The 14,658-nt window shown below is 44.9% G+C and overlaps 1 protein-coding gene across 2 annotated transcripts in view; it reads right to left on the reverse strand.

Annotated features, from left to right (window-relative positions):
- The window catches only part of LOC124594925 (solute carrier organic anion transporter family member 4A1), a 539,939-nt gene that overhangs the window by 58,614 nt on the left and 466,667 nt on the right, over positions 1-14,658 (reverse strand). For both annotated transcript variants that reach the window (XM_047133418.1, XM_047133417.1), the window contains exons 6-7: positions 14,145-14,387; positions 121-319 (exon numbers count right to left, since the gene is read on the reverse strand). In XM_047133418.1, the coding sequence (XP_046989374.1) occupies positions 121-319; positions 14,145-14,387 (442 nt within the window). The remainder of the gene's footprint in view (positions 1-120; positions 320-14,144; positions 14,388-14,658) is intronic.

Raw genomic sequence — 14,658 nt, forward strand, 5'->3', positions numbered from 1 at the left:
AGACAGGTAGTAGGTTGGTATGCTGGGGGGCTTGAACTGTCGGCAGCATAGGGTGTAGTGATGCTAGCATACCGCAGGTTGGGGCTTCTGAGGAAGAAGCATGTAGATAGTAGGACTGACCTGTCTGCAGCGTAGGGCGCGGTGATGCCTGCGTAGCGCAGGTTGGGGCAGGTGAGGAAGAAGCAGGCGGTGAAGCCGGCGGCCACCAGCGTGGCTGCCACGCACAGCTTGATGATGCCGGCGCAGTGCAGGCTGAGCCGCTTCACCAGGTAGCCCCCCAGGAAGGTGCCGCCCCCGCCCGCCGGCACCGTGATCAGGCCTGCGGAAACACATTTCCTCAGTGCAGTCGCTGCACCTAAGGTTTAGTCTTCTCATACTTCTCAGTGAGGTACAGATATTTTTATTCTTACAGCTCTTATATCTAATAAGAGGCTCGATGCCTCAGACGTTACACCACAAGTGCTTGAATCCAAGGGAGTGTGGCCACAGCTTGTTACGCACCATAATCATTTGAGATGATAAGATTATACAAGTTCACTGCACATAGGCAGGTAGGTATGTATGAAATTGCTACTCCATATGTTGTATCAACATTTATTCGCTTGCAGCGACTAGAAACTTGGACTACTTCAGTTAAGTGTATAGTATTCTTTGGAAATATGATTAGAAAAGGAGCCTGTGACTGCTGATAGATAGTATGACACAATGACCAAACATTGTACAGGGTGCGTCAAAAAAATGTATACACACTTTAACTGTCATAGACAATTTATTTCCCGTTCTACAAGGTTAAATATCTGTGAGAAAGTAATGTTATGTTTCTTCAACAGGTGGCAGCAGTGGCAAGGAAGTAACTGCAACATGGCGGACGTGCGTTTGAGATTTGAAGCGCGGAAGCAGATAATTAAGTGGTACTGGAAGTTTGAGAATGTAGCTGCGGTTCGAAGACAGTGGAGAAGTGAGTATGGTACATAACCACCTTCAAGGTTAACAATTACACGCCTGCGAGACAAATTCGAAATTCATGGAACAGTGTGTGATGTGCATAAAGGTCGACCAGGGCGACCTCGTACAGCTACAAGTGATGATTCCACAACTGCGGTCTTGGAACTGTTTCAGCGTTCGTCTCAAAAATCTTCAAGGCAAGCGGCACGTGAGAGTAATGTAAGTGCTAGTAGTGTGCCACGCATTCTGAAGAAAGACAAGTTTCGTGTGCAGATTACAAGGCTGGTGCAACAGCTAAGTGACGACGATCCAGATCGAAGGTTAGAATTTTGTGAATGGGTTCAGGAGATGAACCGGGATTTATGGGTAGCATAATTTGGTCGGATAAAGCCCAATTCAAATTCAATGGAACTGTCAATAGGCACAATTGTGTGTACTGGGCTCACATTACAGTTGAAAAGGCTGTGAATTTGCCTGGTGTAAATGTGTGCATGGTCATCCCGATTATCGTAAAGAAAAATCAGTTGTTTCTCTTTATACATAACAAATCTAGTGGCCAGCATTGCACTGGGCTGTGCCACAAAAATTTATTACAGGAGCAGATATACAGGGTGAGTCACCTAACGTTACCGCTGAATATATTTCGTAAACCACATCAAATACTGACGAACCGATTCCACAGACCGAACGTGAGGAGAGGGGCTAGTGTAATTGTTTAATACAAACCATACAAAAATGCACGGAAGTATGTTTTTTAAAACAAACCTACGTTTTTTTAATGGAACCACGTTAGTTGTGTTAGCACATCTGAACATATAAACAAATACGTAATCAGTGCCTTTTGTTGCATTGTAAAATGTTCATTACATCCGGAGATATTGTAACCTAAAGTTTCAGTTTATTCAGAATAAATTTTCAGGGCCATGACGCAGCATTGCTGACGTCCAGATTTACCAGTTTAGGTTAACAGTAAGTTAATTAATGAAAGGTTATATATGAGTCACATTTTTATTGAGAGGTTAGACACATTTTTATTGCGAGGTTACGGAATATAATAAACTGTTCGGAAGTTACAACAGTACAAATACATCTAAATCTAGATCTACAAACGTATTCCTCAAGTTACTATACGGTGCGTGGCGGAGGGTACCTCGTACCCTTTCCTGTTTCGGCTGGATGACCATTATCAAGCTTTCTGCAAACACATGGAGTTGTTAGTTCACATATCTGTGCCTGTTTATAACTAATAACAATTCTGTATGTATCTGTCGTAGTACTTACTCCCATAACATATCGTCAACGCTGTCGCTTTCTGATAACTTGTATTGCTGCTTATTGTAGGTTTAGCGTAGACAAAATTATTTTCTTGATATGTAATGTCTCAGCAGTGGAATAATTGGCTGAGCTGAAACTACTAGCGCACACCCACACATACGTACGAGGGTGAGTCAAATGAAAACCTTAAATATTTTTTTAAAATATTATTTATTGTGCAGAAGTGGTACAAAGCTGTATCACTTTTCAACATAATCTCCCCCACGCTCAATGCAAGTCCTCCAGCGCTTACAAGGTGCATAATTCCTCTAGAAAAAATTCTTTTGTTAGTCCGCGCAACCACTCATGCTCCGCGTGGCGTACCTCTTCATCAGAACGGAACTTCTTTCCTCTCATTGCGTCTCTGAGCGGTCCAAACATGTGGAAATCACTTGGGGCAAGGTCTGGTGAGTATGGTGGATGAGGAAGACATTCAAAATGCAGGTCTGAGATTGTTGCAACTGTTGTACGGGCAGTGTGGGGCCTTGCATTGTCATGTTGCAAAAGGACACTTTCTGACAGCAATCCATGTCGCTTTGATTTGATTGTAGGCCGCATATGATTTTTTAGGAGATCTGTGTATGATGCACTGGTGACAGTGGTCCCTCTAGGCATGTAATGCTCCAAAATTATGCCTTTTTCGTCCCAAAAGAGAGTCAGCATAACCTTCCCTCCTGATCGTTCTGTTCGAAACTTCTTTGGTTTTGGTGATGAGGAATGGCGCCATTCCTTGTTCGGTCCCTTAGTTTCCGGTTGGTAGAAGTGAACCCAGGTTTCGTCCCCAGTAACGATTCTTGCAAGGAAGCCATCACCTTCTCGTTCAAGGCGGCGAAGAAGTTCTTCACAAGCATCAACACGTCGTTCTCTCATTTCAGGAGTCAGCTGTAGTGGCACCCATCTTGAAGACACTTTCTGAAACTGGAGCACATCGTGCGCAATGTGGTGTGCTGAGCCATGACTAATCTGTACACATGCTGCAATGTCATTCAGTGTCACACGGCGGTTTTCCTCCACTATGGCTTCAACTGCTGCAATGTTCTGTGGAGTCACAACTCGTTGTGCCTGACCTGGACGAGGAGCATCTTCCACCGAAGTCACACCATTTGCGAACTTCCTACTCCATTCGTAGACTTGCTGCTGTGACAAACATGCATGACCGTACTGAACCTTCATTCGTCGGTGAATTTCAATAGGTTTCACACCTTCGCTACGCAAAAACCGAATAACAGAACACTGTTCATCCCTGGTGCAAGTTGCAAGTGGGGCGGCCATCTTTATACTGATACTGCGACGGTATGTGTGCATCTGCACTATGCTGCCACCTACAGGCCATTCTGCACGCTGTTTGTAGCAAGCTTACCAACTTACAGGATAACAGAGCGAAATTTCGATTTGTTATTACAAATTTAAGGTTTTCATTTGACTCACCCTCGTATATAAAATCAACTGTAATGAGTGCGAAAAATTCTATGCAGACCAAACGAACAAGAATTTCAAAATCAGATACCGAGAACATACCAGAAACGGTGACACAAACCCATTACAGTCTTCAGCCACACGCAGACAGAAAACAATAAAGTAAAGCAGATCGAAAATGCGATGGAAATTCGTTTGCAAACTGACTACTGCGTAATATCAAGAAGTCAGCTAACACTAGCAGTTTGAGGTTCTGTTGTTTGTTGTTTTCCGAGAAGCAACAAAAAGAAATTCAACTGCACAAAAGCGTGTATTTGTTTTGCAGACATGGCTGAAACATGACCATAATTACAGCGATGTTTGTGATTTATTTGTGGAAAGTTTTCCAAACACCCACCTTTTACAAAGGTCCAACATCTAACACGACGTGATGTCGACCGAGCGAGGTGGCGCAGTGGTTAGCACATTGGGCTCACATTCGGAAGGACGACGGTTCAAACCCGCGTCCGCCCATCCTGATTTAGGTTTACCCTGATTTTCCTAATTCGCTACAGGCAAATGCTGGGATGGTTCTTTTGAAAGGGCACGGTCTACTTCTTTCCGCATCGTTCCCTATTCCGATATGACTGACACCTCGCAGTTCGGACTCCTCCCGCAAATCTATCAACTAACCAATACAGCCTTCGCAATGAATGTTCTTATCTGAAATTCCGGTGAATTATATTTGAAGTATAAACAATGGCAACTAAATGTTGTTGCAATGCACCTTTACAATGTTGTGAAGTTAAAATTTAGTTTATTCAATGCATTTCCACTGTTTTTAATAGCTGGGCCAGTTAACCTAGTCGGTTTGGTTAAGGGATCACTTTTCGAGTTAATTAGCTCAGATTTCACAACGCGTTGAAAAAAACATGTGACCCAGACTTCCTACAAAATCTAATGAAGGTAATTTACATAGAAACACATTTTTGAAATCCCTTTCCGTAAACTCGGGCCTTTATTAACAGTCTGCAATTTGGCACTGTGTCAGAAGCTTCCGGGAAATTTACGAACGTGCAGTTCATCTATGGCCCACAGGGCATTGTGGGAGACAAGGACAAACTGTGTTTCGCATGAACAGTGTTTCCTAATTCCGTGCTTATTTCTGGACAGAAAATTTTCGTTCAAGGAAATGTATTACATTCGTTCATGATACCTAATCAACTTAGATAAATTCACGTAATGATGGAGATATAATCCTCCGAAACGCACAGCGAAAAATATCCATATACACTATAAAATGGATGCCCGTGTATACAAATGTATGTATGTATTCATGTGCTACAGCTCCTCCTAAACCACGGGACCGATTTCAGCCAAACATGGTACACGTATCACTTACTGTCTGGAAATCATCGCTGTGGAGGTAAGAACCGCTTACGTATCAAATGAGTGGTAGCTTGGGTGCAAAAGTAGTGTAGCCCACGACGGATGAATATCCATACGTTTGTCGTCCAGTATTTGAGAGCGAGAGCACTTAAGAGACTTGCAAGAAGCTTTACACATAGTTACAAACCTTTACAAAACTTTTTCTCGCTGATGACTCCGCACAAAATGATAAAATAAGAAAATGTATGAATGCAGAGTCTCGCGGCGATAACATTGAATAAAATGTTCTCGGGTTTCCAACCGCGTCAATTGCTTAAAACTACACGAGCTTTCGGCCAAGCACTCCACTGCCATTGTCAAGTGGTATGACTTGACAATACTCATACCACTTTGACAATGGCCAAGGAGTGCTTGGCCGAAAGCTCGTGTAGTTTTAAGCAATTGACGCGGTTGGAAACCCGAGAACATTTTATTCAAATAAGAAAACGTTTATCGCTTGCTATATTTTCGCTTTTCACGCAGTAAAACTGCCGCATGAGGTTGACGTTTTAATTTATTACTTCTTTAGCGGTAACTCCATACCCACCACTATTTGCAGACAGTATAATCGAACTTAAAACCTAATTAACTTGGATAAATTCACCTAATGATGGAGATATAATCCTCGACAGGTACCTATAAAAATATTGTACGACACATAGTGTAGGAGATATGACGTCAAATACTGAGATGCGTGGAAAACTGCGGCATCGTGTATGACCTTTCAATTTATTACTTATTTAGAACTACGTCTATTCGGAACATATTTCGGAGACAGTATTAACATATGCCGCTGAACGTACCTAGAAAACCATATCATTGTACGAAACATAATTCAGGAGATATGATGCCATAAACAATAAGCTGTGTGAAAATGAAGGTGCAGGGCGGGAAACTCACTAGAGAAACAGGTGAAATTTGCGTACAAATACGTGTGGAATTTGTTAAATATATGTGAAATATATATATGACTTCAAAGCTACGAGTAAAAAGCTCACTGTAAGCCCCTGGAACGACACCAGCCAAATGTGGTACACATATTAGTTACAGTCTGGATAGAAGTACTATGGTGGTAAGAATGACCAGCCTCCTCTACGAGTGAGAGAAAGGGAGAGGGGGGGGGAGGGAGGAGATGGCCACAGATAGGGACAGGAAGAGGTGGATAGAGGGGGGACAACCAGAGGAGGGAGCAGGGGATGGGCAGAGAAAGGAAAGAGGGAGAGATGAACAGAGGAAGGGGGAGGAAGAGCTAGGCAGAGAGAGGAGAAAGGAGGAGATGAACAGAGAGAGGGGGAGGAGGAAACTGAGAGAGAAAGAGAGGACGAGGAGATGGACAGAGAGAGGGGAGAGGAGGAGCTGCACAGAAAAAGCAAAGAGGACGAACTGATCAGGGAGAGGCGGGGGGGGGGGGGGGGGAAGAGATGGACAGAGAGAGGGGTGAGGTGGAATCAGATAGGGGGGGGGGAGAAACAGAGGGGGAAAGAGCAGTTGGACAGAGAGGGGGGAGGGGAGCAGATAGAGAGTGGGAAGAGATGGATAGAGAGGGAGTGAAGGAGGAGATAGGCAAAGAGAGTGGGAGGAAGGAGGTAGAGTGGCACAAGATTGAAATAAAAAAGTGTTATTGCCCAGATGACAATTGATACATATACTGATTACTTATTTCAGCAAAGTTTTCTTGACATCTTCAGAATACGTTAATTATACATGAGCCGTGGTAAAATTTGCTGTTTTGAAGAGCGCGCCGCAGCGCGTTGTGTGAAGCAGTTGCCTTCAATTTTTGGCGGTGGCGGCGCAGTGGCAATCGCAGCTTTGATGTCTCCCTCTGGTGGGAAGGGGGAAAAGTTGCCTGTTCTCGTGCATTTAAGGGGCGCTATGAGCTCGCCAGTCAGTCAGTCTGTCAGTCCTCGGCGAGTGCGGTCAGTTGGTCAGCCGGGTCAGTGGGGGGCAGTGTCCGTCTGTCGTCCGTAGTGCTAGTATGTGTTAGGCCGCCAGTCTGCTCAAGTTTGTTCAGGCAATGGGCATTGGCGGTTGGATCGATCGGTTGGTCACAAGATGACTTGTCGGCGCATGTGAGGTCGCCACGTCAGTCCAGTGGGCCGCGCCGTTTAGCGAGGCATAGTGACTTCGTGACTGTCACGAGAGCAACAGGAGCCAACCCACGACGTCGGTCTGGCCGGGGCGAGATGCGACGCCGTGAGACGGGAGATCGGCGCGCCTTCCTGCGTCCGTTGAAGCGGCTGGCAGCGGACGGTTCGGGAGAGCGTTTTGGGGGTGCTGCGCCAGGTCTTCGCCAGAAATCGCAGTTATTGGAACTTAAGTGATTCCTTATATGTTGTTTCAGTTACTTGTTAAATTCTACTTCTTTTGTTGGTCAGTCTCTCGTCCCCAGTTTGCTCGTCTGTCTCCCGTCCGCATTTGTTCGGCAGTTAGTGTCGGTCTGTCTGTCGGTCTGCCATACGTTAATAGCTGCCTCTGTCATGTTTGTCGGATTCGGTGTTAACGAATTTATTGCTTGAAGTGTAACGGCCTAATTCCTAAAATATGTTTTTATCTTGCCTCTCATCTTGCGAGGTGGTATATGTGTAATGTACAGCATGTTGGTACATTTTATGTAAAATTGCATTTCATGGATTTTATTTAAATGGTCATTTTAGTATATAAAGTTGCAACCCTCCCACCGTAAGAGTTCTCTTAAAAACAAGCTGCACTTTCGGTGGCAAATAATTTTTAATGTGAGTGTTGTACCATTTCCATCCCTTTTACGGGATGCGTAGTTTATGTGTTTGTGTGAGTTGTTAAAATTTTTAGTTTAAAGTAATCTGATGTGTTGCAGATTTGCACCAGTGTAGTCTTTCAGAGGCTGTAGTGAGCAGTCGTGACTACGGCCGTGTTAAAAGGCAGCGGCAAGGTTCTCAGCCCGAAAGCTCATACTATCAACAAAAAAAAGATTGTTATTTCTGCCTCTGAATTAATTGTAACTTGATATTTACAGGGCGGTTTCTGACTATAATTTTAAATCTGTTTTAAAAAAAGGCGGCTTTTAGGAATAAAATTTCCATTTATTAAAAAAAAATTAATTTGTTTCATCAGTTACCAATTGGCAACTACTTCCACGCTCACATAGTGTTAAATGTGTTAATGTTCTTGATGAATCGCTAGTAAATAAAGTACATTCTTTAAGAAAAGATTTTGAAAGTTAAATTCACGGTTCAATAAAGCCACACGTGGCTCCAAACTGGGCAATAAAACTTTTAGTTTGGAAGTTTTTTGACACTGATACAGGGTTATTTGGTAAGCGTGATAGCGTTACGGAGATGTTTAACAAACTCAAGTGGCAGACTCTGCAAGAGAGGCGCTCTGCATCGCGGTGTAGCTTGCTGTCCAGGTTTCGAGAGGGTGCGTTTCTGGATGAGGTATCGAATATATTGTTTCCCCCTACTTATACCTCCCGAGGAGATCACGAATGTAAAATTAGAGAGATTTGAGAGTGCATGGAGGCTTTCCGGCAGTCGTTCTTCCCGCGAACCACACGCGACTGGAACAGGAAAGGGAGGTAATGACAGTGGCACGTAAAGTGCCCTCCGCCACACACCATTGGGTGGCTTGCGGAGTATAAATGTAGATGTAGATGTAGATCGCTCTCCTCCTGAAAATGCGACTGGTTATAGCAATTCGTGTTTTCAGTCGATATTCATACTGGTCACGCCCAAAGATAACGTCGATTAACCACTTTTCATATCTTAGCTGTCCCCCGTGGACGAAGGACGCAATGAGTTTATAGAGGCGGCCCGGAACAGCGAGGGAAGAGACGAGATGAAAAGCGTGTGTCGCCTGCAAGTGTGGCGGGCAGCAGTGGCAGCGGCCGGAGATTGCGCAGCGTCTTGGTCGTAACTCAGGATGCGACGTCTGTTGCCGGCAATGCCACGAGCTCCCGGCGGACGCCGTCCGTTACGTAGGGGAGGGACGGTGTGGGGGAGGGGTGGAGCACAGGCGGCAGGCAGAGGCGCTGAAATTTGTCTTTATGAGCGGGAATTCCATATGCTCGATAGAGCAGACCAGTTCCAAGGCAAGGCTGAAGCCGTGGCAACGATTTCCACGAGTTTATTTATACCCACTCTGGCACACATTAAACTCATCCTCTCTCTCTCTCTCTCTCTCTCTCTCTCTCTCTCTCTCACACACACACACACACACACACACACACACAAAACACACACACATGCCCCCCCCCCCGTATCTCTCTCTCTCTCTCTCTCTCTCTCTCTCTCTCTCTCTCTCTCTCTCTCTCTTCTCCATTTGAATGGGAATATTGAGAAACCCTCCCATTTTCAAAAAACTAAACTTTTCAGCAAACACTAGAAATTTTTCCAGACCTTAAAATCATGCTGAAATTTCGTCTTTCATCTCATTTTTCTTTAAAATGAACGTAGAGGGAAGAATGCCAATCCACTGTAGACAGTCTTGATACATTTTCTTGACATTACATTAAAATTTATGTAGTAAACATGTGGGCTTTCTCAATATTTTGTTCAAATGGCTCAAATGGCTCTGAGCACTATGGGACAACATCTGAGGTCATCACTCCCCTAGACTTAGAACTACTTAAACCTAACTAACCTAAGGACACCACACACATCCATGACCGAGGCAGGATTCGAACCTGCGACAGTAGCAGCAGCGCGGTTCCGGCTGAAGCGCCTAGAACCGCTCGGCCACAACGGCCGGCTCAATATTTTGCAATAAATAAACATAAATAATTAGTTAACTTGTACTTTATTGCTAATATGGGCAAAAAAGAAGCAGATTACGCCTATTTTCCATTCTCTTTGGCTTTATACTGCACACATGGTTCATTCTTTGACACATGTTGCTAACTACACATGTCAAAACAGAAGTTCGTGATGATTTCTTCTTTTCGTTGGCATGTCACGCTACTTGATAAATTTGCTAGATTTTTTTCATGAGCAGTAAGATTTTCTCATATGCTATCAAGCAACTGAAGTTGGAAGTTACATCCTGAAACCCGTTCCGTGTGTACAATTTTATGCAAGTAAAAAATTTATCAAATACAATCGGTGTGGATTTACTCATCATGAAGAAAATCACTAATTTTGTCTTTTTAATTTCTTCATATTCAGATTGAAAATTACATAATTACATGGTTGAAGACTGGCAATTTGGGTGATTCTATCCCGCCTCCAGTAAGGAAAATGTAAACGCCTTTAATTAATTTACAAAAACATTTAAGAGAGTGAGTCAACTGAAAACCTTAAATACTTTTTTTCTTACAAGTGATTTATTGCACGAATGTGGAAGATAGGTGTATCTTTTTCGATGTAGTACTCCTGACGTTCAACACACTTCCTCCAGGACATAGGAAGTGCATCAATTCCTCTGGAAAAAAATTCTTTTGGGCTGTGTGTGCAGTCACTCGTGCACTGCCTGCTGCACGTCTTCCTCGGAGCATAGTTGCTTTCCCCAATCGCTCGTCATGAACAGTGCACTGAGTCATGACCAATGTTTAGATGCACAGCTATTTCACACACGATCGCAAGGCAGTTGGCCACCACAATAGTTTGCGCTGCTGTAACAAGATTCGAACGCAGGTCTCCAGCTTACTAGGCAGATACACTGAACACTATGCCATCCGAACACAGTGGTCACCACAACTGCATGGACCACCCCAGCACGCCCTCCCATCAGACCGAAATTCTCAACATGTACCACACACTACTCATACAGTGCCCCTTCTCATTAGCCTCATTACACTCGCGGCATCTCGCCAATTCCTGTAAGAACCAAGCGAGGCGGGGCAGTGGTTAGAACACTGGACTCGCATTGGGTAGGACGACGGTTCAAACCCGCGTCCAGCCATCCTGATTTAGGTTTTCCGTGATTTCCCTAAATCGCTTCAGGCAACTGCTGGGATGGTTCCTTTGAAAGGGCGCGCCTGATTTCCTTCCCCATCCTTTCCTAATCCGATGGGACCGATGACCTCACCGTTTGATCCCCTGCCCTGAATAACCCAACCAACCAATCCATGAGAGTTCGAGCTTCGTGTGCATCTGCACTGAAAGGTTCATTGGTGGTTACCGCCTGAATTACACACGGTGTCCCTCTCAAACCTCCCTGATTTCAAAGACCCAGGGAAAAAAAACACAGTAGACACGACAATGAAAAATGCACCACACTGTAGAGCATCTTAAAGAATTTATTTATTTATCATCATTACACCACTACATGTGAACCATCTGTAGCACGAAGAATGTCGAGACTATATTCACTTCCTTGCCAAGTTCTTTGTAACATTTCCTCTGTTACTGTTGCAATCGCATTAATGATGCGATGTCGCAACGTAGGAATAGCGTCCAATTTGGTCTCATACACGTGATCCTTCACAAATCCCCACATGAAGAAATCATGCGGCGTAATGTCAGATGAACGTGGTGGCCAGGCAATGGGTCCTCCGTGTCTGATCCAACGATTGGGAAATTTCCCATCCTGGAACTTGCCAACAGCCATTGACCAATGCGGCGGAGCTGCATCTTGTTGAAAAAAATGTTGAGTTGCAAGTCTTGTATCTGAGAGGATATACAAACTGCTCCAACATGTCCAGATACACTGACCCATTCACTGTTTGTTCCACAAACAAGAATGGTCCAACAATCCTGTCGTGCGTTAGCCCGCACCAGAGGTTTAGTTTAGGGCTATCGCTAACATGTTCAATGACAATGTGCGGATTTTGCGAACCCCAAAACTTAACATTATGCCTATTAACCCTTCCTGATAGATGAAAGGTTGCATCATCTGCGAATAAACATCTTTTCAGGAAACTGGCATCCACATCAATACGCTGCAGCATACCCGGAGCAAATTGCTGTCGGCGTGGTTTGTCGTCCGGTGTCAGATGTTGCAGAATTTGCACTTTGTAACCACACATACGAAGGCGCTGGTGAACTACATGATACAGTGTTGATTGAGGTACATCAAGTTGCCTAGATGCTTGACGAATTGACTTACGTGGGCTTCTGGGAAACGTTTGTCCTCCACTGTCTCTTCTGAAACTCCATAACGTGCACCGCCAGAATGTTTGAGAACACTTCCTGTTGCCAGAAATTTTGCAGTGAAAATCATTTCTGTGACAATGATTTTATATCAGCTGGTCTTCCTTATGTATCGTTATATCCAAATGATTTATGCATGTTAAGCGACATTCAGGTATGGTTCAAGTGGCTCTGAGCACTATGGGACTTAACATCTATGGTCATAAGTCCCCTAGAACTTAGAACTACTTAAACCTAACTAACCTAAGGACAGCACACAACACCCAGCCATCACGAGGCAGAGAAAACCCCTGACCCCGCCGGGAATCGAACCCGGGAACCTGGGCGTGAAAAGCGAGAACGCTACCGCACGACCACGAGATGCGGGCACATTCAGGTATGTGGTGATGTACTAATAGTAATATATATAGTGTAACGCATGTAAGCCCTCCCTCAAACCTGTCATGTTAAAACTTCACAGTTCCGATGATGGCACCTTTAGTGTGTTGAAACCGGTCATCTAGTAAACAGTGTTTAAACGATCTTGGCTTTTGAATTATTTATGCTTGACGAATTGACTTACGTGGGCTTCTGAGAAACGTTTGTCTTATGTCCTCCACTGTCTCTTCTGAAACTCCATAACGTGCACTGCCAGAATGTTTCAGGACACTTCCTGTTGCCGGAAACTTCTTATACCATTCCTTAATTGTTTTCACATCAGGTGGATCGCATTCATACACACGACGATAATTTCTTTGCACAGTAACCGACGAGTTTGTTTCTGCAAACCACACTGCTGCTTGCGCGCACTGCCTTTGGAGTCGCCATTTTCACTTCATGCGACCATACTGCGCTCTGGCGACGACACTTGGTACTTCTGACGCGGGAATATAAATTCTTTGAGATGCTCTACAATTTGGTGCATTTTTCACTGTCGTATGTACTGTGGTTTTTCTCTCCTGGATCCTTAAAACAGGGAGGTCTGAGTGGGACACCCTGTATTGTAGTGTCTCTTCTTTAGGACATTTCCAAAAGAACAGACACCATATACGCAGTGCAGTATGCCTGTCCTGGGTGGCAGGCTTCGCGGCGTTCCTCTGCTTCCTACTCCACTCGTACTCCTTGATGGCTCTCGATCTTCCACCATAATCGAGTCCATCAACATGAGGAGGCAAATATGAGGTAGCCAAGGAGGTGGAAAGGTGGGTTCTGCTATGCCGAGACTGCTTGGTAGCTACAACAGGGAAACACAGTTAATTATCAGGAGTACAAAATAAGAAAGTACTTATTACTTAACTTTGCTGTAGTCCATGATCAGTTGGTTGACAGTTAGAGAAGACGTGACTAGACTAAGCGTCTGAAGAATGACCGAATTTACATGTCACAAATCTTGCATTGACGAATTAATCTCTCGTAATCTTGGATGTCGAATCCGGTGAATTTTAAGACTAACTTGGAACGTAGCTACAAAGGCTTGATGGCAACAATGACTGAGCTGCAGACGATGACTAACATCGGCGCTGACAGACCACTGAGCTCGGCTACGAACTGTAGACTGGCACAACTGCACTACACATGAAGTGTCCTAGCGGCGCCTCGCGGCGAGCATTAAGTACTGCGACTGGCTGTGTACTCTTTGTCTAACACAGCCGTTCTTCCATTTATCGAGAGAATCACATCGGGCGGATCGATCTCTCAGGCGGCGGTGTGGCCGTATGACTGACGACATCACACTCCTATTGCAATCATAAACACGCCTCACCTTCACTCCTCAGAAAGCGCATAAATGAACGCCGTTCTTCGTTGGTGCTTGCTGCAATTGTGGCAGCTGTAGTAGACAGGTACTGTGGCAGCGTTTGGCCTGCCTACAGTATACTGTCACTTAGGTTTACTTGAAAGCAGTGATACGTTACAGAACAGAACTTTTATTACGTTGTTAACGTTTTCAACTTACTCGCCTCGCGCAACACGAGGTGAAAAGGCCAAGTCACTGGAAGGGCAGAAGACGAAGATACTGACCCATGAGCATGGCGGCCCAGGTGGCGTTGACGCTGAACTGGTTCTCGATGAGCTTGGGCAGGAAGGCGGCGAAGCCGGCGATGAGCAGCCCCTCGCTGGCGCCGGCCAGGTTCAGGAAGAAGAAGGTGGGGTTGGCCACGAGGTGTCGCAGCGCGCGCGGCATCTCGCGCACCTTGCTGAACGCCTCCACGCGGCAGTTTCCGTGCGCCTCCGACACCTTCTGCGCGCGCAGCGCCGCCGACCCTGTGCAAAAAAGGACTTGTAAATAAACTTCAGCAGCCGCGCGACTCTGTGGCAGAGCCGCCCTATATTTTTCAGTAATGGATTACAGATTGGGCGAATATCAAGGTGGTTTCAGGACATCAAGATCCTGTGCAGAGCAGATCCATAACCTGAAACCTGTTATATCATACGCCAAATCAAGATCAAAAACGTTTGTTGTGACCTTTGTCGACTTTCAAAAAGCGTATGACTCAATTGATCGAGAAACAACAAAGAACACCCTTGCCGAATT

This window comes from Schistocerca americana, chromosome 2 (assembly GCF_021461395.2).
Source record: "Schistocerca americana isolate TAMUIC-IGC-003095 chromosome 2, iqSchAmer2.1, whole genome shotgun sequence".
Classification (NCBI taxonomy): domain Eukaryota; kingdom Metazoa; phylum Arthropoda; class Insecta; order Orthoptera; family Acrididae; genus Schistocerca; species Schistocerca americana.